The sequence below is a fragment of the Hemiscyllium ocellatum genome, chromosome 13, assembly GCF_020745735.1.
Source record: "Hemiscyllium ocellatum isolate sHemOce1 chromosome 13, sHemOce1.pat.X.cur, whole genome shotgun sequence".
In the NCBI taxonomy this organism is placed as follows: Eukaryota; Metazoa; Chordata; class Chondrichthyes; order Orectolobiformes; family Hemiscylliidae; genus Hemiscyllium; species Hemiscyllium ocellatum.
The window spans coordinates 49,403,129-49,427,904 of NC_083413.1; the positions used below are offsets into that span (position 1 = coordinate 49,403,129).

The window sequence follows — 24,776 nt, forward strand, 5'->3', positions numbered from 1 at the left end:
AAAAAAAATGCAAGTCTCAATTGCTTGTACCGATCATAATTTGAAGGCACGGAACAATGACGAGAGGCATAAGCAGAACCCCAGTAGCCCGAAATTAGGCAATGGAGCCCGTGCAAAATTCCGGACGGTTGCTATCATTGCCCGAAGTCTGGGACACTTCATACCTCAGCATCACATCTCTCTGAAGGAGTCAACAGCTAAACAGACAGGAATGAAATATAGGTACGAGAAAGCTGCTTTTACTTTAGCTTCCTGATTTGTTCCATTGTCTAATCCAGATAAAGAGTTCAAAACTAAAACAGTTATGTTATTTATACTGATATGCAGAGTACTGTGTAGTGTCCTGCCTGTAACATTCAAATACAATTGTGCTAGTTTGATCTCAGTAGATCCAGTAAAGTAAAATGTGACTTTATACTTCTAATCACTGCTCTGCTAAAAGCTTCAAGGTATCTTGTTCAGCATAAGAATCATAGTTGCAACATTTAAAGCTTCTTTAACGGTTCATAGATTTAGCACTTGGTAGGATGTTGATGCATTACTATTTTGACAAAAAGTGGTGGAAATATTTTTCAGATTAGTTTAAGATGTAAAATATACAGTAACTATTTATTTACATGCCATCCTCATCTATGTAGTAAATACTTGTTACTAACGGTGACGAGCAAACATCAATCCGCCATAGAAATTGACTGCAGTAATGAACAAAGATTGTGTATGAAAAGAGCTTTAAGTTTGTGACGTTTTGAACTGATTTTGAATCATGTAGGTTTTTTAAAGTATTAATTTGATTATTGGAAACACTTTTGTTTGAATGCATACTGTTCTAGTATAGTAATTTACTGTAGTGTTGAAACACACAGATTCAGAATATTTTTATTCATCTAGTACAAAAGTCCAATGGTATATTTTGTATTATTGCAAGTTCCTTTTAACAGCTAAATATGTAATTTGATTTCCTTCAGTCGGACAATAAATAGTGAGCTTTGATGTGTGGTCACATCCTATTCAGCTTTCTTTCAGAAACATGCTTGAGGATAAGAAAAAACTTAGCTGCAAAATCTGAGTTAGTAGAACTCCACAAAGACACAGTCATTTATAAGAAACATAGTGAGAACCTTAAAAAAAAGAAACAGAATGAAACTGTCAGTGTTGCCGAAAATTCAAAATATTCTTGGATTATATTCACATCTTTACATGAGTAATTTGATTAAGTGGTTCATTGTAAGTCTTCCCAGGGAAAGATTGCAGTAGGCACTCTTTCAAACAAAATAGCTTCATAGGCAGATTATTAATACAAAGTGGGCCAGCTGCATACAGACTGCTACTATAGTTTCTATTTCAATAACCAGAGCCTGACGAGATCCTAAATATTACATTTAAATTATCACAAGGTGAACTTGTGTGCGGCACAGTGGTTAGCACTGCTGCCTCACAGCATCAGGGTCCCAGGTTTGATTCCAGCCTCGAGCGACTGTCTGTGTGGAGTTTGCACATTCTCCCCGTGTCTGCGTGGGTTTCCTTCGGGTGCTGCGGTTTCCTCCCACAGTCCAAAGATGTGCAGGTTAGGTGAATTGGCCATGCTAAATTGCCCATAGTGCAAGGTACACAGGTCAGAGGGAAATGGGTCTGGGTGTGTTACTCTTCGGAGGGTTGTTGTGGACTTGTTGGACCTAAGGATCTGTTTCCACATTGTAGGTAGTCTAATCTAAACTCTATAACCCTACTGTTTTAAAATTGGTTGAGTTACCAGACACACTCTATTTTTTATCATTTGAGTCACTTACTTAGTGACTGAATACATCAAATTGTGCTTTTATGGAATCATGCAATATTAGTGGTTAGGAAATTAAATTCTGTGATTTCATTTGTTTATAACTTAAGACTCTGGATTTCTGTAGCAATTTTTTTCTAATCTATTGATTCTTGCCTAGTTGATACTCTGTTACCTTCCAGCTTTATTTGCTTGCCTCTCATAACTCCAGGGTTGGATCCTCTCCAGTGTGGCCTCTGGCTTCTCAAAATCAATGTGTCTCAAGTTAAATTGCAGCATCATGTTTTTGAGTTTAATTGTCATACATTATTCTTCCTTATCCTTCCTGATTGCACCACCAAGTCTCATCTAAGAGCTGTCATCCAGTGAAAGCTATTAAAACGTAGATCCTCTATATAGTTATCTTTCCTATCAACTGTAATGGAAATTCCATTGAAATCTGTTTTCAGCCTCTGTAACAAACTATACTGTTGTTTCCCCACTATCATCACTATTGCAGAATGAAACTAAAATGTATACAACCTTGAAGGTCTCTTAAATTTTGAGTTTAGTTTCAGACTTTATATTGTCTCCCAAGGATTGCTCACTTCCAGTTGCACTACATGGCCCAATTCCACCTTTACTTTTGAGCACCACTGACATCCTCTAGATGCCTTTGCCACCAATTGACCCAGTCACACCAACTTTGATTCTGGACTTCCATTTAGAAACTGCACCTTGAATAAAGCTATGTTGTGCATATCCGGTGTTATGTTAGAACCTAACCAGCCATCATCATTGTCTTGCTAAGCTACATTAGATCCCTGATCCTAGCCCATTAACTTTAAATTTCTATTCCTGATTTTTAAATATATTTTCAGCCCATTTCTCCCTATCCTCTAGCTTTTTACACTTTCCTTGCCAAAATTATCTGACTTCTTCCCTTTTGCTCATCCATTCCGTCCTGCTTCTGACCATTTGCTGGTTGCACCTCCACCAATTATGTCCTAGTTTCTGGAATTCTCCTCTTATGTTTTGTAATTTTTATAAGAAGATTTTTCAAAACCGTTCACTTCCATCAATATTTCTGCTATTTCTTTTGACATTTTTATGTTGAGTCTCTTTTCATGTACATCTTTGGCAGTTAGAATATATTAAAATTAGAACAATACAGAGAAGATTAACATGGACCATGCATAAGGAGGACACGCAAATTTGTGAAGCGTTCCATATTTGGGCATGCTTGTGGTGCACTGGTAGTGTCTGTACCCCTGGACCGGGAGGCCCGGGTTCATGTCCTACCTAGTCCTGAGGTGTGTAATAACATCTCTGAACAGGGTGATGAGAAAAGTAGTTTAATTTTTTTTAAAAAAGTGAACTATTAAAGAATATTCTTTATGTTAAAGGCTAAGTAAGGATGATTTTCCTGGTGCATGCCCTTTTATTCGTTCATGGTACATGTGCCAACATTTATTATCCATCACCAGTTACAGAGTCATAATCATAGAAACATACAGCATGGAAACAGACCCTTTGGTCCAACCCGTCCATGCTGACCAGATATCCTAAATTAATTTAGTCCCATTGTTCTTGAAAATGTGATGTTGACCTGCTGCCTTGAAATGTTGTAATCCGTTTCGTGTAGATATGCTCAATGCTGTGAGAGAGGGAGATCCAGGGCTTTGATACAACAACATTGTAGGAATGGAAATATTTTTCCAAGTCAGGATGGTGAGTGGCTCAGAAGGGAATTTACAAATGGTGATGTCCCATGTATCTGCTGCTTCTGTTCTTCATGATGGTAGTGGTCATAGGTTTGGAAGGTGCAACCTAAGAAATCTTCGTGAGTTTTTGCAGTGTATTGTGTAGATGAGACATAATGATTTTAGAGGTTATTGGTCGTGGAGGAAGTGAATATTTTGAGGATTTGATATAAACAAATGGGCTGCTTTTGTCCTGGATGGTGTTAGGTTTCATAAGTGCTGTTTCACAGCACTCATCCAGCCAAGTGCAGAGTATTCTACCACACTCCTGACTAGTGCCTTGTCAATGTGGATAGGTTTTGGGGAGTCAGGAGGTGAGTTATTGCAGCAGGATTTCTAGCCTCTGATCAACATTCCTGACCACTGTATTTATATGGCTAACCCAGTTCCATTTTTATGGTAAATCGCTAGGATATTGGTAGTGGGGTATTCAGTGATGGTAAAGCCAGCTGGACATTGAGGGACACCAGTGTGTTATCAGTGGGTGATGCATGTTTGAAAAGTTACCAAAAGTAAAATACATTTTATTTTATTTTACTGTAGTCATTTTCTAAAATAAGTTCTACCACCATTTCTGGGGATCACATTTTGTAAATCTACCAACTTTTCAGTAAAAACCAAAAACCGGTACCTTTACTGAATTCAATATTCACCATCATGACCATTATGCATTGGTAAAATATCCCTTTTAGAAAGTGATGAAGATTTCTTGAACTGCAACAACTGCATGTACAGAAATAATACCCAATTTTGTCCTAATTGTCAAATACTTAGTGTTTATAAACCAAGGGCTATAATCCTATGTCATATGGAGCTCTGTGAAGAATTAATATTGTACTAGAACAGCAATATCCTAAATTGTCAAATTAAAACAAGATGTTGCGGATATTTGGAAATCTGACGTAAAAACAGAAAGGAGTGGCGAAACCCTGCAGGTCTGACAGCATATGTGGAAAGAAAAAGAGTCCACATTTTGAGTCCAATTGACTGTCTTTTTTGGAACTGGAAAGGCTGATTTTATTTCTTTGTCTACAAATGCTGCCTGATCTACTGAGTTTCTTCTGCATTTTCTGCTTTTATTTAATATTCTAGACTGTGATCAGAATCATAGTCTGATGGAATTTATGCATCACTTTTCACCAATACAGTTAGAAACATGACCATCCATATCTATAAATTCTTAATTTTAACTTGGTAACAAAAGTTAAATTGAAGTAATCAGTTTCTGTCATCAATCTCTTTGAAACTTTAAGCATGTGTGAATATTGTGGCATTACTGATTTGAAACAGTTAACATCACTGCATAACTTGCTATCTGCCATTTGTAGCATTCTTTAGTTTAAATTCAATGTCTTTTCCCAAATCTATTTAGACAGGTCACATGCTTTTGGCATGTTTAATATCTTGCACTAATTAGTGTACAACTTGTACTTAATAAACATTTGTCATCTCTCTGTTAATCATTAAGGGGTAGTAATGCTTTTTTAATGTTATTAATAGAATAACTGTTTTGAACTCTTTCCTGACTTGTCAGATGTATAATTTGAGGAGTTTGTAGTAGTTCACCCATGATCATTCTTAGTTAGATCTATGAGGACAAGCTGGAATAGTTCTCAACTTCAGTTTATATCTTTATAAGAATTCACGTAGCAGACAAGCTGAACATTGTATCACTAAGGTGTGAAAAATACAATATAATATCATAACTTTATTTATCACTCTGTAAGAATGTTCTGATTTTGGTATTTTATAATGACTTTTGAAGGAAGGCTGTTTCTTCACAAAAACCCTCAACAGAATGTTCATTTTCACGAGGCAATGCAGGTGTGTCTTAGGGATAATCTTCTTTTCTGGAGAAGGTTAGGGCAGTACCAGAAATGAGTGTCACTTTTGCTTGCGGCTGAGATGACTTTTCTTGTGCAATCAGACATGCATGTGTGAGGAGTGAGGTGAATCTTGCGGGGACAGGAAGGAGGTTAATGCCCTTGCCATTGCCTCATAAGTTCAAACATCTGAGTGCTGTATTCAAAGGGCACCTACGTATGCATACAAGTCTGTTAAGCCAGGACCTTCATTCTCACTGTCTGAAGAATATTTGGGAACTGCAACTGCTATCACTCCCTCTCTATCTATTGACTGTGATCAATGTTGAAGTACAGATAACGAGTGGCCATATGGTTCAGTGATGCCTTGCTGTAGGCTCTCCTCCAGAGTGGACCTGTTTCCCAGTGATGGCAGCACGAGACCTTCCCATCTGACCAAGGTACCCTGGACAGAGGTCACAGTCAGGCTTAGTGCCAGTGGGCCAACTCGAGAACCTGGTTGAAATGCTGAAAGAAGGTGAATTGCCAGCTGCAAGGAATCCGTTTAGCTCAGTTGAGTGGATTATTGGTTTGCAGGGCAGTATGATGCCAACAGTGTGGATTCAATTCCCATCACTGGTTTGAGGTTACCATGAAGGACTTTCCTTCTCAACTTCTTTCCTCACCTGCGGTCTGGTGGTCCTTAGGTTAAATCATCACCAGTTACTTCTCTCTAATGAGAGAGCAACCCCTATGGTCTGTTAAGACTGTGGTGACGCAGCAACTCTGCAAGGTTCAGTGACACAGCATAGTCGCTGGAAAATGACACTCATGAATGCATTAAACAGTGTAAATGTGCAAGTGCAGAGGACTTCAGATGTGAGTTTGTATTACAGTTTCCAGCAGCAGATGGAGCATCTGAATTGAATGTATGGAAGTCACCTCTTTACTTGACATTTGGACCTCAGTTACTTTCTACCAAGGGCAAAGAAGCTGCCATAGGTATGTGAGGCTTATCAAGTGGTTATGCACTCACTGGGATTACACTCAATTATTGTCTGTCTGCAGGAGAAGAACACTCATAATTCCAGGGAATGCAATATGACTGGGGGAGATGTCCTTTATCCCTTTTTGAGGAGGAAGCCATTTAAAATACTATGGAAGAATGGGACCAACACTGCATGGACAGAGACACCAGAGTCTCTCAGAAATCCAGTTGGAATAATGATTATCTAATGTTGATCAACAGACTTGCATCACTGATGCTTGAAACATTGCCAAGGAGAGGGATTGTGCATAACCATCAGCCAATTCTCTTTGTTCTTCAATATAGGCTCTGGCAGCAAGTCCAGGAAAAGCAGATAGCTGACCTACAGTTCCACCTCCAGCATCACCTCGAGCATGACCTCCTGAGGATGGTGACTCCACATCCTCAGATGATGCACCTGCATAGCTTTTCCTTGCACTCTCCATTAGCTCAGACATTGTCCTTGGTGGGTACACATTCTCGATTAGGCTTGGGGTTACAATCTAGTAAGCACACCATAAACATGTTCCTGAAGCTAATCTTGGATGTGAGAGCGAAACTCTCAGATAGTGGAGGACAGCTAGAGACTAGATCCAAACTGAGCCCTATGCGGATGGCTAGCCTCTGGATTCAGTTCTAAGAGATCTTACAGAGAAAGCCAAGAGAACATGAGGAAGAGATGCAAGAGGCTATGAGCGGACTTGAGCAAAGGCTGGAGGAATTTGTTTATATAAATTCACAAACCTAACTACCTGGTCGACCTATTGGCTCCGTCTGCTCCTGCCCCGCAGAACTTATCTCTGAGTATCTTGACACCATCTGTCCAGCAACTCCCTAAATACATTCGAGACATCAATCACGCCCTCCACTTCCCCCATGACTTTGATTCCAATGGCCCCAATGCCTCATCTTCAGCATGGACATCTAACCCCTGAACATATTTATCCACCATGATGAAAGCCTCCAAACCCTCCATATCTCCTCTCCCACCAACTCAACCAGTACCCCTCCACTGATGCACTCATTCAATTGGCCTAACTGGTCATCACCCTCAACACCCTTCTACTTCGAAGCCTTCCACTTCCTTCTGGTAGCAATGGGCACCTGCACTGTTCATCAGGTACATGGAACAGTCCATCTTCCGCAGTTGCACTGACACCATTCCCCACCTTTTCCTCTGTTACATTGATGGCCCTGACATAACGTTCACCCGTACCATCTCAGACACCTCCCTCCACTTTCTAGACCTCTCCATCTCTGGGGACCAACTCAACGTGGACATCTACTTCAAACCCACCGACCCCCACAGCTACCTGGACTACATCACCTCCCATCCCCCCCCCCCTGTAAAAACACAATCTCTTACTCCTAATTCCTCCACAGTATCTGCTCTCAAGAGGACCAATTCCACTTCAGGACATCCCAGATGACCTCCTATTTCAAGGAATGCAGTTTCTCCTCTCGCACAGTCAACAATGGCCTCTAGTGCATCTCTTCCATTTCCCACACCTCCACTCTTGAACCCCACCTCTCCAATTTAACAAGGATAGACCCCCCACTTCCCCGCACCTGTTACTCACCATACACACAGCTAAACTGCAGATACAATGCATCATCCTCCATCATTTCCATCACCTACAAATAGACCCCATCACTGGAGATATATTTCCCTCCTCATCTCTGTCAGCATTCTGCAGAGACCACTCCCTCCATGACTCACTTGTTAGGCCCACACCCCCACCAACCTATCCTCCACTCCTGGCACTTTTCCTTGCCACCACAAGAGAAGTAAAACCTGCGCCCACAGCTCCCACCTCACCTACATCCAAAGCCCCAAAGGATCCTTCCTCATCTGGCAGAGATTATCCTGCATGTTCAAACACCTTATCACCTGTGTCCATTGCTCTCAATGTGGTCTCCTCTACTTTGGGGAGACAGGATGCTAACTTGTGGAACATTTCAGAGAACATCTCCGGGACATGCAACAAACAGCCTCACTGCCCTGTGACCTACTTCAACTCTCCCTCCCACTCCACCAAGGACATGCAAATCTTGGGTCTCCTGCACTGCCAAATCCAAGCCACCTGACACCTGGAAGAAGAGTGCCTCATCTTCCATCTCGGGATCCTCCAACCATACCAGCATCAATGTTGATTTCACTAGTTTCTTCATCTCCCCGCCCCCCACCTCATCCCAGATCTGAACCTCCAACTCAGCACCACCCTCTTGAATTTTCCGACTTGTCCAACTTCCTTCCCATCTGTCTGTTCCACCATCACCCCCACCTCCATCTATCTATTGCCTTCTCAGCTACCTTTCCCCAAGCTCCACCCCAACCATGTTCCTATTTATCTCTCAGCCCCCTTTTCCCCTGCTCCATTTCTGATGAAGGGCTTATGCCCGAAACATCGATTCTCCTGCTCCTCGGATGCTGCCTGAGCTGCTGTGCTTTTTTCCAAGACCACACTTTATTGACTCTGATCTCCAGCAGCTGCAGTCCTCACTTCCTCCACTGTTGTGTCTCTGCCAAGTGAGCTTCTGGCCTCGTTCATGGTGAGAGTAGAACCTACCGTGGACAGCGAGATCCAGCAGGCCATTCAGAGCTGGGATCTGAAGTCCTCATGCTGAGCAGAAATGCAGAGCAACAATGGCTGGCCAAAATGGGTATAAGGCACCATAACCTCTTTCCAGGTTCACCTTCTCATAAAGGAGTTAGGGATGTGCCATTGTGCACCCATAGGGTTTCATCCCAGTATGCTGGGATGCCCTGCATGTCCACATCACTCTATCAGTGACCCTATAGACTTGATAAGGTCAGACCAATGAAGTGCAGCTACATATACCTTTGCAGGAGACCCTCCATAGTCTGAAGCACTCTCAGTCTTGTGTCATCAGAGGATGACTATCAAGATCATCACTGGCAACCAGCACAGCAGGCAGCAGGAAGCCACCACCTCAGCAGTTGGTGTGGGACTGTAACCAAGAATAATGGTAGGAAAACTAAATTTACAAGGGCACAAAACATGTGTAATCATTGTTTATATGTAAATGTATGAAAAATATATGACTGAATTGCAATTAAACATGTATGCTGCATCTTCATTTACCACTTGCTGTAATGATGAAATGATATTTAAATTTGGGTTGTTATTCGAATCCTTGAATGAAGTAATTTGTATACATTTATTGTATCACTTTGTCAGTAGTGTCACTTCTAACTGTACTGACCAATGTAATATTGAACCTCAGGCATCATTATTGAAGTTGAGGCCTGGAATGCAATGTCAACCCATCAGTTTCCACCAAACAATCTTTGAAGGCTATTATCTGAGCCGCTTCTGTAGCTGTGTTATTGCATGGCCACAGGACAAGCGTTCATTGTGAGGCATGATGGCCTTTGAGAATGTGCCCATGAGTGCACGCTGCCATATTGAGGCTGCATGTGACATTCAATTTAGCAGCATATGGACTTGATGGTGCCATGGGCCTGTGGCATCCTTTGTTCTGTATCAAATTGAAAGAAGAAACATGCAATAATGGTAAATTAGAGGGCTGAGCATGTCTGAAAAACAGTTTGGTCAACTGTCCTCCCTATGTTCCTTCTGATGAGTGGTCATTGTGCTGCCAACTCCACCCCCCCCTTCCTTTATGCCCTAGTCATCTGTTGCTGCCTGTCAGGGTGTACTACCTTCCAGCTCTTGAGCTTTTGTGATCTTGCTGGAAGGAGATCTATGGGTGAACTCTCGATAGTACTTTGCTCAGATAGTGACCATGACACACTGAGGAATGGTTCTCATTCAATTGACTTATGAACATTAAGGGTGTCCTTTTGTTTGGTCAATTCAACCCTCTCTAAATTCATCCATCTTAAAAGACCTTCCTCTAGGTTTGACAGATCTCATTTTCAAATCAGCAGTTGCGTGGAAAGTACAAAAACGGTGCACCTCAATTTCCACACAGGCTCATCCACTTTCTATGCTCCTTTTGATTTTAACCAACTTGCTTCACCACCACCAGCACCTGCACCCCCTGCCCCCCCCACCGTTTCCATAACCAAGTATAATAATTTTCTCCTCCACTGTCACACCTCACCCCATCACCCTATCACCCTTGGCCCCTACATACCTCTGTGCCCTCAGAGCTTAGAGTCCTTACCATCCTCATGTCCACTCTGATCCTGACCCTCCCATTATTCCCCAATCCCTGTTTATTTATTTCTATGCCTGCCCAAAACCCTCACCATGAGACCACTTGCTACCTGGAGATGACCCTGTAATTGCCACCCTACCACATCCCACTTTGACTTTCACAGCCTAGATACTGCCAAATCATTGGATCTGAATGCACCCCTCCCAAAGATGCATTCCAAGAATACACACCTCCAATCCCTGCAGTGCCTCCACCCTTGCCTTCCTTCCCTGCATCTGTCCCTGTCCCAGATCCTTCCCTCCTTTGGAGAGCTCCCTTCCCATGCCCCTTAGACTCCACTCTGTCTCAATCATTGTGTCATTGAACAGTCTCTCCAAAGAGGGAAAGAGAAATGAAACAAAAACAGAAATTGTTGGAGAAACTCAGCAGATCTGACACCCATCTGTGGAGAGAAAGCAGAGATAACCCTTCGGGTCCAGTGACTCTTTTTCTGAAAACTGTGACTATTGCTACTCACTCCAACTCTGTGAGTACCCTATCCCATCTAGTAAATGCCATATTTGTAATCAGAATCTGAAAGTATATATTGGCTTGATTGCAGATAATTATTTGGGACAAAGAACTTAATTCTGCTGAGTTACCTTTTAATGAGCATACATTATTTGTATATATATGCAAACAACTTACCAACACTTGTGAAATTCAGACTGTTTGAAAATGTTGCTTAATTTCATCCAATGTCAGAATGCTGACTTGTGGTTTCTTTAATTAGGTCACTCTACCTGCCTTGACTCCTGTTCTTGGGAGCAGCACATAATCCCACCTTTTGTCTCTAACTAGGGATTTAAACATTTTATTAATTCCCTCATACCTGGACTGGATACTGATTTATTTGAGTTAAACTTGAACTCAGTGGTAAAATCAGACTGTACTCGGAATATATATGATGATCAAACTCTTTCAGGACTTGCATGGTTATTTGAACTGTTAGAATGAAATGTACATCAAAACTATCAGATTTACCCTTTATGACTTTTCCTGTTGCATTCAAATCAATATATGGATTTATTATTGATTCATTAGAGTATTAAGTTTTCATTGTTCTCAGATACATGAACCTGACGTCTGTGTAAATAAGTAATTCGCTGCACTCCTTTTACTATTTTGTTGTCTTTTCAAGGTTGACATATTTCACATAATATCATAAGACATCATTTATGTTAATATCAAGGAAAAATAAATAAATCTGTGTTTTGCACAATATCTACTTGGAGATTGAAACTGAAAGCATGGGTAAATATTCCTATGGTACAGTATTCTTTCTAAAATGGGTTCAGCTCATCAGAATGTTTTTGAAATTAATGCAGAAGTAGGACTTAACTACATTCATATCTGATGACTAATGGAATAATTCTCAGAACTGAAAATGAATGCTTTTGTTGTATGAGTACATTTCTCCAAATGTCACTCTTCAGGAGTACTTATGCTTTTGCAGTAACCAGTGATATTTGTGGAAGCAATTTTGATTGCGTCATTAAATAATAGATCAGTTTTTTTTTAGTTTTTCATATCTGGTCAACAATTTGTTATATAATCATTCCTGTATTAAGTACATATTAGAAAAATGAATTTAAGGTATTTGACAAGATTCCTATGGCTTTAGCATGTTATTAGGAGAATGAGCAGTGAGATAACAAAAACTGCTGCCTAAAATAGAGATTTAAAATAAGTTCTGATAGCTTTCAGTTATAACAATATTTATATATTATTAATCAAATTGAAGTGTTACAAAGTTCCTCATACAGATTTAGGCCTGAATTTTCCAAAAGATGGAAAAACTCCCCTACCTTAACCAATATGAGACTCTACTCCAGAAGTCTCATCCCTGAATCTGGCACTCACTGTTTATATTACATTTTGAGGGAGGAATGGGTTTTGATTGGCACATTATGATTCAGAGGCAACTGCATGTTGAAGACTGCCTTCAAACAAATACATTTTTGATAATGGCATGTCCAAAACCTGACTTGTGGCTTTACACTTTTCAAGAGAAAATATAAACCAACCAAAATTATTTGGAATGCGCAAGTATCCCTTTAGAGAGAAAAGGTATTCGTTTGGAGGTATCAAGCGATATTGTTTGGAAGAGCTGAGATGCCCTGTGGGAGAAGTCATGTGTCCTTTTCAGTTGTTAAAAATAGGAAAGAATGTGCATTAGAAGTAGATAAATCCATTGGAACCGTCAAGCAATGAAGGGAACTTTCTTGCCACTTAAATTTCCTGGCCGTTAATTTAGAAAGATAAACTGTTTACAGCATATTCTATTTCACTCTGTTTGTTCTCACAACCCTGAAGATTATTATTATACCTTTTGAGCTGAATGACCAATTTCATACCTTATATTGCAAAGGAATACTTGTCAGTTCAACGTTGCCAACTCCAAGTGGCTTTTGTATGGGGCACTGAATACAAATGGTGACATATACAAGGGATTAAGAGGTTGAAGGAATTTAAATGTAGTGAATAAGATTCTTTTTATAAATATGACTTTCTTTCTTGAAGATGGTCACAATTATAACTTTTTCAAAGGAGGAAAGCATGCTAGACGATCTCAGAGATATCATAATTGTGAATATCTTCAAGCAAGTTGAGAAGACCAATAAGGGGAAAGAGATGGAGAGAGAGGTATCCCTACCATTCTCCATTTGGGATGTTTTTGCAAAGATTCTCTTCCCCAAGGCTGAAAAACTTGACTAAAGTCACAATGCAGTTTCTGTCCACCAAGGGACACAGTGGACATGACTTTCAAAGCAAGACAAGGCTAAGGCATATGCAAAGAACAGTAGTAATCTTTATAGAAGGCCTTTTTTGACTCCACAAAGGCCTTCAACTCCTCAACTTCAATTAGCCACAAACGTTCATTACCATCCTGCTCTATTCAAGCAGCGATCATCACCAATGGATTAACCCAATATGAGTTCAAGGAAGATTGTCATTGCATCAACACTCATTTATATCTTCCTGACTGCAACTCTCCATCCCATGTCCACGAAAGTCTCCAGCAGAGTGTAGATCTTCTATAGGACAAGCAGAAATTGTTCAACTTGAATTACCTCAAGTTCAGAATCAAGAACACTTCAAGTTCTGTTATTGAGCTGCAATAACACAAATGATGCTTGCATGTGCAAGCTTCAAATAATCATTACTGAATTCAGGAGATTTATGAAAAAATGGGTCTGAGGTGAAACATCAGGAGAAAAGGTCCTTGACCTACTTGCTCCTGTCATGCAACACTGGTGCCTGACTATTGGGATCCTACTTCGAGCTTCATTATGTAAATCAGTTACCAGAGAACAGAGGAAATGTTTCAAGTATATTTTCAAAGTTCCCTGAAAAGAATTGCAAATATTCCCAACAACTCGAGGGAATTCTAACTGAATTCTAACTCTGTTCCAACCGGAGAATAAGTATCACAAAAGTAGCAACTACTTTGAGCATCTCCCACAGGTCCAGATGGAGGCCAAGAGCAGGTGTCAATAGCAGGCTCTGAAAATGTAATCATTCCACCCACCAGCCTTATAAATACCATCTCCCCCATTTATGGTGAATCCAGTATTGGATTATTTTGTCACCTTAGGACCTGCTAATCTGGAATGGAAGAAAGTCATCCACTGAAGAGACTGCCTAGGAAGATAAAGGTCAACATGAGTGTTTTTAAAGCATGGTCAGTTAGGATTCAACATTTAAACTTTATTTTAATTCATCTGAGCATGGGTGCTGAGGTCTGCTATGGTTGGCAGAGTAGGTTTAAGGGCAAAGTTTCTTAGATCAGGGACAAGGGTTGGCATGAGTAGGCACTAAATTTCTTGGGGGCTATGAAGGTCTCTGGAATGGATTGGGGCATAGCTTGGCATGATGAAAATCTTGGCACACGGGATGGTATGGGGGAATGATGTAGCATGGAGGGTATGAGGAGCCATGGGGGTCTCGTGGATAGGCATATGGAAGGGGAATAAGGAGGGTGTGAGTAGTGTGGAGCTGTGAAACTGTCAGTGTAAGGCGGTTGTGTCTTTGTTTTCTTTATTTTACAGCTAGTACAATATGCCAGCGTACTGGGACTGAGATTAAAAGAAAGTTGCAATTGCTGGAATCCTAAGTTGACAAATACGAAGCTGGAAGAAGACAGAAAGCCAGGCAGTGTCAGAATATGGAGAAGTCAACATTTCGGGTATAACCCTTCTTCAGGAATGGGGCAGGTTATACCTGACGTGTTGACTTTTCCATCTTCTGATGCAGCGAGGCTTGCTGTGTTCTTCCAGCCTCCTGTTTGTCTACAGAGTACTGAGGTTGTCCTTTTCAGCCCAGCTCTGCACTGAACAGAAAGTGTCCTGTGGGACCTTTGAACACTTTTTGATTTGTAAGTCAGGTGGAAAAGAATTCGGTCCTGAAGAGAAAGTGAAGAATTTGCTGAGCTTTTAAAAAGAAACCTGTCATGGGGTCAATGCTGATTAATTTTCTGGAGTCTCCTGTTTTTTTTTCCCTATTCCCGATCCAGATGATAAATTCTCAAGGTGAAACTCGCCTGAAAAGGTTAGACTTATGACATCTCCTGGGAACTTTCTGGAGACAGTAGTTTTGACTCCTCCTGTTAAAACACACCTCTTTCCTCAAGTTTCTAACTCTGGGCGGCACAGTGGTACAGTGGTTAGCACTGATGCCTCACAGCGCCAGAGACCTGAGTTCACTTTCTGCCTCGGGCAACTCTCTGTGTGGAGTCTGCACATTCTCCCCGTGTCTGCATGGGTTTCCTCCGGGTGCTCCCATTTCCTCCCACAGTCCAAAGATGTGCAGGTTAAGTGAATTGGTCATGATAAATTGCCCATAGTGTCAGGTGAAGCTGGGTGGGTTGCTCTTCGGAGGGTCAGTGTGGACTTGTTGGGCCGAGGGGCCTGTTTTCACACTAAGTAATCTAAACTATCTGGGCTACTTTCTTGAAAGTGTGGTTTGGAGAACCGGGAATTTTCCCAACTGGCAAGTAAAATTCAGATTTTTATTCCCTACAGTGCGGAAACAGACCCTTTGGCCCAACCCTACGAAGAATAACTCACCCAGACCCATTTCCCTCTGACTAATGTACCTAACCCTACAGGCAATTTAGCATGGTCAATTCACCTAATCTACACATCTTTGGACTGTGGGAGGAAACCAGAGCACCCGGAGAAAACCCACGCAGACACAGGGAGAATGTGCAAACTCCATACGGACAGTCACCCGAGGCTGGAATCGAACCTGGGACCTTGGTGTTGTGAGACAGCAGTGCTAACCACTGAGCCACTGTGCCACCCATCAATTTCTTGAAGCGCTGTGAGCACTTTGTAGACAAAAAACAGGAACTGCTGAGCACCTGTAGCATCTCGGCCAATCTGTTTTTTCATTTTCTGCTGGAGTAACTTTGGTCAGGACAGCAATTCTCTTCAAATAATCTTTTGAAATTTTTCAACACGATATGCAGACAGTGGGTGGGAACTTGAGCAATCCAACCCGGGCTGAACATGGATTGGAAAAGTTAGAAGAGTGATTTTTATCCCTCCACCAGAGATGGAAATTGGTACATGGACACTTAGAATGATCTGCTAGATGTTCGACCATATTCCATCAACTATATTTAATGTTGTTTTCTGACCTGACCATGAAACCACCAATCTAAAGCCAGGAGATGGTCTATTAAATATGCAGGTCAATGTCAGATGAGTTTATTACACTCGGTTGTGATCTCAACTCTGACCTAACTTGTGAGCCAGGTGGAAGAGGGTTGGGTTCTGAAGCGAAAGAAGAATTTGCTAAGCTTTTAAAAAGAAACCTGTTGTGGAGTCAATGATTAATTTTCTGGAGCCTCCTGTTTGGATCCCTATTCCAGATCCAGGCGATAAATGGTTAGTGAATTCTGAGTCAAACTAGCCTGAGAAGGTTATGACATCTCCTCGGAATTCTCAAATATAAAGTGCATAGTGGATATGTAACTGGACATCGATTTAAAATCACACGGCTGGGAAATTTTAAATTCGTTTGTTTAAAAAAAACTAGAATGGAAGCTGAACTAACAGCTTGATTTGGCATAATGTGAATACTTCTGTACCATAGCTACCTTCTTATGTCAGTCCATTGATTGGCTAAATCTACTTGACAGGGCCAATTTAATGGTCTCCCACATTGAAGGAGAATCTATTAACACCCACTGGATATGTTTATTCTGTCTGCCTGACTTCAAACTAAAATTCAAAGCTTTCACTTTGATTCTTCACTTCCAGGACTGTTGTTGTTTTGAACCTTTTACTTTCTGACTCAGAGGTACAATGGTAACACTGAGCTAAAGATTTGCTACTGTTTACTCATTATAGCAGCATTATAAATCATTTAAGGATCAAGCAGACAAGATGGATAGACAATCCAGCAAAACTCTTTGGATGGTTTTAATCACCAGTAAGTGGCTGATCTATGCACTGATCAAATATCCTTCGTCATTTAGTAATGCTTAAGGTTTATCCTGAGGGTTAAAATAGTTTGAACTATCCTTCTGTTTTCTCCTAAATTTGTTTGACATTTTCTTGTATTGCAATTCTATTGAATATTCATAAGAACTGCTTATTCGTTGAATCTGTGAATTGGCACTCTAGAGTCAAGCTGAGGGGAGCACATGGGAGCTTTGTCTTTGAAGTGTAAGGGCAAATTTATGCAGTGTTCTTTGAAGTGCATTATTTACAAATTCTGACGAAACACAGCTTGAGTTTAAGCAAGCGGTTATGTGTCTGCCACTGCACTGTAGGACTGTGATTGGGTGCGTTTCATGAAGTTTGTTTTTTTTTGCAATTGTGGAATATTTCCCATTTGTCTTGTTCATGTTTTCCTTGGTTGACTTTGTTGTACTTGATATTTATTGCACAGGCTATTGCAGTGAAAGAAAAGGACTGCCTCAACAAGATGCTCAATAAAACCCAAAGGCAAACTTGATCCAGTTTTGTGGTTTTTGCTTTTGAGGTTCAATGTGCTGGCTCCAGTTCTAACTGGATTGATGCAGTGAGAAATTCTCTCTGTGGAAATGTATATTATATGGAGAAGGTGCAGTTAAATTTTAAAAGTGCATACATTTCAAGAAAGTCAGTTATTGCAATTATTTTCCATTTGAATTATCATTTCTGGACAACAGCTATCTTCTTAAGTTTGGTTTCTGTGGCTTCAAATTAAAATTGGTTTATTTCAGCACAGACAGCAAGCAAGGTCTTACCACTTTGGCTATTGCATGAAGATGATGATTTCTAAGGATTATGTAGAAAGACGTCGATCACCTGAATAAAAATGTAACTATTAAAAATCATGCAACTCTACCAAAATTTAATCCTATTTCTTCACCTTTGACTGCTGGAGGGAGAAAATTATAGACTTTATCTACACTACAGTCAGTCAACAGCAATTTTATGTTAAATATGTCATTTTCTTTAAAGTTTGGGTTTGGATTTTTTTCATACCTTTGGGTTCTGGGACCACTGTGCATTTTCCAATCACAAGTGGATTGGGAAGTTGCCCATTTTCTGAGGTAAAATTCCCAGCGGGTTTGAGTCTGCTCCCAGTCTTTTCAGTTTTGATGAAAATATAAACAATCATTACTCAGATATTGGGCTTTCCCTTGGATAGAGTGGTGCATTGAATTTATAGGAACCACCAAGGCATCATTCATGTCCTGTGACTGGATTCCATGGGAGGATTGATGAACAAACGTTCTTTTTGAAGGCAACTCAAGAAGCATCTGTGCTAAACCCTTACAAAAGCAAGATTGAAGGATTGGACACTGTCCAGATGTCTGAAAAGTGACTCCTTTCTCAATTTGCAGCTTTCCTTGAAAAATTGCAAGTTTGATATTAATGACTGGGAAGAGTGTCCTTCTGTTCATTCAAAATGGAGACAAATTATCCATCAAGCAGCATCATACTTTGAGTCATGACATTTTAATGATGTGGCATAGTGATAGCAGAGAAACAAAGAAAATGAAACAAACTCTGTTCCCATTACCTCATGGAACATCCTGCCCTATGTGCTCAAAGACTTCTGGCTCAAGAATTGGCCTGTTCAGTATCACAGACCAACTGCATGTGCATCTTTCCTTTCCATGATTAGTACTCTTTGAGGTGAAAGAGGATGTTGTTTTCTTCTTCTGAGTGTGTGCCAGAGTTAAATAATTTCAGCAGGCTTTTCTGATTAAATATCATACAATAAAATAAAGAATGTTATTGAACCTCTCAAACAGAAGTCAGATTTAAAACATCTTACCTCTCATACTTGTTTCCTCACACCAGGATTAGATACAAATGATGGGAATAGACCATTACAAGTTACAGTTAGCTCTGCATTTAGTTTACAGATTCTGTATCCCTCGTGGCAAGTAGTTTTTTTTTGGATGTGTTCAACGTTTTTGAAGTGAGGGTCTTGCAATGTGAAAGATTCTGACAAGGCTGCAAGGGGTCTTGTAGTTGAGTTTCTAGAAAGTTAATTCTCAGGTGAACAATAACTTGAACAGGTAATGGAGGTGAACATAAACTTGAATAGGTAGTGTAGTTCTCCCTGATGAGGCCTGCCATTTTCAAGGTTTTGCTGTTAGTTACCCTGGCTGTTTGGTTGGTTGGAATGCTTGCAAACAGCTTTTTAAAAGCAGTCAACAGATCTGATAAAATCCTTCAAAATCATTAGGGATCTACACAAAGTAGACAGGCAGAAATTGTTCCAGTTTGTAGGAAGATCAAGAACCAGAGGGGAAGTATTGAAAGTATTTTGCAAAAGAAGGAAATATGATGAAGTGAGGTGAACTCACGCAGCAAGTCTGGAAGAATGGTTGAAGGCAGGTTAAACTAAGGTAATTGAGGGCAAGAATAAGGTTTATTTTTTTTAAATAAGAGGGTGGTGTTTATTTTAATTACACATCCTGCAATGTCTAACACATTGAGAGTTTCTCACACAGTGTTGGCAGAATCTTACCAGGCTCTCAGTGACATAGGTATGACAAAATGCGAAGTAGAATTGGATGAGATGTCTCAATGTTAAAATTATACTCTTCTATACTTGTTACAGCCCAATACATCACAAGGTGTGATCTTACCAAACTTACAAATAAATTAACCATTGAAATGCTCAACATGGAAACAAGAGATCAACTTGGTGAGATCAACTCACTGCCTGCTTCAAAATACCTCCGCTGGAAACAACAAATGCTGGAGATCACAGCGGGTCGACAGCGTCCATGGAGAGAAAGCAAGCTAATGTTTTGAGTCTAGATGACTCTCCATGGAGAGTCTAGATGAAGTGATGTGTGGAGGGAAAAACATTTATCTTATAGTTTGTGGAGGGCTGATAGGTGTAGGGCGTAGGTGGAGAAAAGATGTTAATAGTTCAGATTAAACGATCAGAATGTGAGATTGGCAGAAGAATGGTGTCTCTCCTGCCAGACTTGAAAGGACAGACAGCCCCCCCTGGGGTGGGAGGGAGAGAAGAAATGATAATAGAATGTAACAAGCTAAAAGAAAAGGAAGAAATGGTTCACAATATGTTGAACTCCATATTAAGATTAGAAGGCTGCAAAGTGCCAAGTCGGAAGATGAAATGTTGTTCCTCCAGTTGTGTTTTACTGAAACAATGCAGCATGTTGAGGACAGGCATATGGGCATGAGTGCAAGACACTGTTGAAATGTCTGGCTACGGGAAGGTTGGGGTCATATTGCACACAGATGGAGGTGTTTGGAGGTTTCTCCAAATGCAGACTGTGACCACTTTGCGGAACACATCCGGTCTGTGTGCAAATATGACCCTGACCTTCCCATAGCCAGTCATTTTAACATAGCGTTCTGCTCTTAGCCGATATGTCTGTCCTCGACATGCTGCAGTGTTTCAGTGAATCACAGCACAAGCTGGAAGAGCAACATTTCATCTTCAGACTATCAGTATTTACTGTGGAAAAGGATATGGAAGATAAAGAAAGTAGTGAAATAGATGGCGACACCTTGCAAAATGTCCATATTACAGAGGAGGAAGTGCTGGATGTCTTAAAACACATAAAGGTGGATAAGTCCCCAGGACCTGATCAGGTGTACCCAAAAACTATGTGGGAAGCTAGGGGAGTGATTGCTGGGTCTCTTGCTGAGATATTTGTATCATCGATAGTCACAGGTGAGGTGCCGGAAGACTGGAGGTTGGCTAATGTGTGCCACTGTTTAAGAAGGGTGGTAAGGACAAGCCAGGGAACTATAGACTATGAGCCTGACGTTGGTAGTGGGCAGGTTGTTGGAGGGAATCCTAAGGGATAGGATGTACATGTATTTGGAAAGGCAAGGACCAGTTAGGAATAGTCAACACGGCTTTGTGCGTGGGAAATCATGTCTCACAAACTTGATAGAGTTTTCTGAAGAAGTAACAAAGATGATCGATAAAGGCAGAATGATGTATGTGATCTGTATGGACTGTAGTAAGGCATTCGACAAGGTTCCCCATGGGAGACTGGTTACCAAGGTTAGCTCTCACGGAATACAGGGAGAACTAGCCATTTGGATACAAAACTGTCTCAAAGGCAGAAGACAGAGGGTAGTAGTGGAGGGTTGTTTTTCAGACTGGAGGCCTGTGACCAGTGGAATGCCACAAGGATCGGTGCTGGTTCCACTACTTTTTGTATTTATATAAATTATTTGGAAGCGAGCATAAGAGGTACAGTTAGTAAGTTTGCAGATGACACCAAAATTGGAGGTGTAGTGGACAGCGAAGAAGATTACCTTTGATTACAACAGGATCTGGACCAGATGGGCCAACGGGTTAAGAAGTGGCCGATGGAGTTTAATTCAGATAAACGTGAGGTGCTACATTTTGGGAAAGCAAATTTTAGCAGGACTTGAACACTTAATGGTAAGGTCCTAGAGAATGTTGCTGAACAAAGAGACCTTGGAGTTCAGGTTCATAGCTCCTTGAAAGTGGAGTCACAGGCAGATAGGATAGTGAAGAAGGTGTTTGGTATGCTTTCCTTTATTGGTCAGAGTATTGAGTACAGGAGTTGGGAGGCCATGTTGCGGCTGTACAGGACATTGGTTAGGGCACTGTTGGAATATTGTGTGCTGTTCTGGTCTCCTTCCTATCGGAAGGATGTTGTGAAACTTGAAAGAGTTCAGAAAAGATTTACAAGGACATTGCTAGGTTTGGAGGATTTGAGCTATGGGAAGAGGCTGAATAGGCTGGGGCTGTTTTGCCTGGAGTGTCGGAGGCTGAGGGGTGAGGTTATAGAGGTGCCCTGTGTGAGGCTGTCTGTCCCCCATAGTTTGGACTGATTTTATTTCTTATAAAAGGAATTACAGAATCTTGCATGGATTCATTGAAGGCATCTCATGTTTTCAATGCATTATCTGAGCTGACATGGCACCTCTTGTTAAAGTTCACTTGAGAATGTAACTTTAAAAAAAGTTCTGGAATTTGTATGTGAAAGCACTGAAACCAACATGGTCATTCTAAAAAATGGGAGACTAAACAAACAATCAAGATCTTTCCCAATATATAATTTCAGTTGCATCACACTATAATGTTTTGCTATAAATTTTTTGTCTTACGATCTTGTACTCCACAACCACTTGATGAAGGAGCAGCACTCCAAAAGCTAATGCTTTCAATTAAACCTGTTGGACTATAACCTGGTGTTGTGTGTTTTCTGTCTTCAGACTAGGCACTTTATAGCATTCTGGACTTTATATTAAGTTCAACACCTTCAAATTGTGAACCATTTCTTCCCTTTCTTTTAGCTTGTTACATTCTATTATCATGTCCTCTCTACTCCCCCCACCCCAGAGGACTGTCTGTCCTTTCCAGCTTGCAGTTAGACACACCGTTCTTCTGCTATTCTTGCATTCCGATTGCTTAATCTGAACTATCAACATCTTTTCTCCACCAGCACCTACCAACCCTCCCCAAACTATCGGATAAATGCTGCCCCCTCCACACTTCACTTCAGCTCTAACGAAGAGCTCTAGACTTGAAACATTAGCTTGCTTTCTCTCTCTGGATGCTGCCTGACTTGCTGTGATCAGGCAGCATCTGAGGAGCAGGAGAATCGATGTTTTGGGCTGGAGCCCTTCATCAGGAATTCCTGAAACATCAATCCTCCTGCTCCTTGGATGCTGCCTGACCTGCTGTGTTTTTCCAGCAACACACTCTTGACTCTGATCTCTAGCATCTGTAGACCTCTCTTTGTCCCCTCTGACTCGCTGTGATCATCAGCATTTGTTGTTTTTGGTACAGGTTCCAGCATCTGCAGTAATTTGCTCTGACCATTTTGTGAAAATACCTCCATGTTGGACACCAGGCACCAACAACATGAGCATGCACCTCACATGTATAACCTTGGGATTCAATACCTAGCTTCTCTGAGCACACATGATATATCTCTCATCTATTTATAGGATGCTTCAGTGTTTCACCTTGGGCTGTGCCAGCAACTATCATTGCAATTCTGCTGCAAGGCTACTGTGTACGCCCAGACATTAAACCCAGCTTATAGACAGGGAGATGGAGCCTGGTCCTATCATAACATTCACTCACTCTGAGCCTACCTGGATGTACACAGCATTTCTGCCTTGCCTTGCGTTTTTATGCTTTGCCCCTTCAATCAGAACTACCTGGCTCACATTACTGCTGCCATTTAGTACAGGAAGTCAGGATGTTTGCCATAGTTTGTCAGCAGGCCTCAGTCTATTTAAGGAGGGGTTTGAAAAAACTGAAAGAACTGTGGATGCTATAAATCAGAAACAAAAACAGAAATTGCTGGAAAAATCTCAGCAGGTCTGGCAGCATCAGTGAAGAGAAATCAAAGTTAATGTTTCGGGTCCAGTGACCCTTCCTCAGAATCTGCTGAGCTTTTCCAGCAACTTCTGTTTTGGTAAGGGGGGATTGTCTTTGCTCAGGGACTCTGGCAGTGTAAGTTAAGAGTTGCTTCCAATATTAGTCCAGGCCCTGTTCAGAGAGGTCAGCATCCGGATTCTGCCCTGAAGGGACTGAGGAGACAAATGACAATGGCACACTGCCTGCTTTGACTCTTTTTGCCCTCCTTTGATCTGTCTCCATTCTGGAATGAGAGGCGGGTATTATAGAAGATGAAAATGGATGGCACAAACTATTATCATTGGTGCAGATGGGGAGATTGCCTGAGCAAGTGGGTAGGTAATGCAGAGGACCACAGGGCTGGTGGTGTCAGAAGTAGGGGTGGGAGAAGGCAAGTGGGGAAAGTGTTGCATGTATTAGTAACAGTGGCACAACATGTGTCTTGCTGAGTGCTATAGCAGAATTAGAGTGAATATAGGTTATTGGAGAAATCAAGGTGGCACTTACATTGCCTAGTCTAGGGTAAATGTGAGGAAACCCTGGGCAGATATCTTTTCCAGCCTTTTGTGTTTAAAAAATGTTAAAATTGATGAAAAGTTTATAACATGACAGATATCTATCACGTGAAGAGTCATGACAGAAACTCATGACCCGAAATGAACATCATCCTTGAATCGAGGGACAGTGGAAGAGGCTGCTTTGTGGGGGAAGAGATTTGGGAGTGTCTGTGTTAACTGGGCAGATGAAGACTTAGATTAGGTGTAAACTTGGGCAAGTGCAGACCCTTTGTAGTCAATTGGGAGAGCTACCGAGAAGATGATAGTTATTTTTGGGAGTTCATTAAGATGAAGAGGTGAATCGTGAAACTCACTCATTGTTTGAGGTGTAACTGGATATTGCCTTCCATCATGCTACAAATAATAAGTGTATAATAGAGATGAAAATGGCTGTGACCACACTGAACAACCCCTCTCCAAAGTGTCCCCCAAACTAAGTGCTTCATGCTGACAGAAGAAATTTCAACTGCTAGCAAAGTGAGGCCCTTCAAGCCCCATTATACACACACCCATTTAGTACAGATGAAACACACCTCATATGTATTTTGTGAACCTTAGACATTGGTCGAAAGCCTTGCTCTAGGTTCCCTTGACAGTATCATGATAAATTACAATTGACACCATTTGCCTCCCCCACACCTTGTGAGGAAGGGCCACCCAAGTGAGTTCAGAGTCCCTCATCTCCCTGCTGCTTTGTAATTGGTACTGAGCACCAATGGTTAGCATGATGGAGTACAGATCTCGCCATTTATCCAGCAGACTCTGATATGACTAGACTTGGCTGTCTATGGGCAGCCACCAATTGTCCAAGGAGGAAGCTAGGGACACTCATGC

General features: G+C 41.2%; 1 protein-coding gene and 1 non-coding gene across 5 annotated transcripts in view; both read left to right on the plus strand.

Moving 5' to 3' along the window:
• Positions 1-24,776, plus strand: part of kcnab1a (potassium voltage-gated channel subfamily A regulatory beta subunit 1a) — a 311,661-nt gene that overhangs the window by 74,444 nt on the left and 212,441 nt on the right. For 2 of the 4 annotated variants that reach the window (XM_060834162.1, XM_060834164.1), the window contains exon 1: positions 8-222. The exons of the other annotated variants lie outside the window; for them this stretch is intronic. In XM_060834162.1, coding sequence (XP_060690145.1) covers positions 8-222 — 215 coding nt within the window. Of the gene's footprint in view, positions 1-7; positions 223-24,776 lie in introns of those variants that run through there. 4 annotated transcript variants of the gene reach the window in all.
• On the plus strand, positions 2,888-2,990 carry LOC132821992 (U6 spliceosomal RNA). The gene has a single exon (XR_009645379.1). It is a non-coding gene; the product is annotated as a U6 spliceosomal RNA (small nuclear RNA).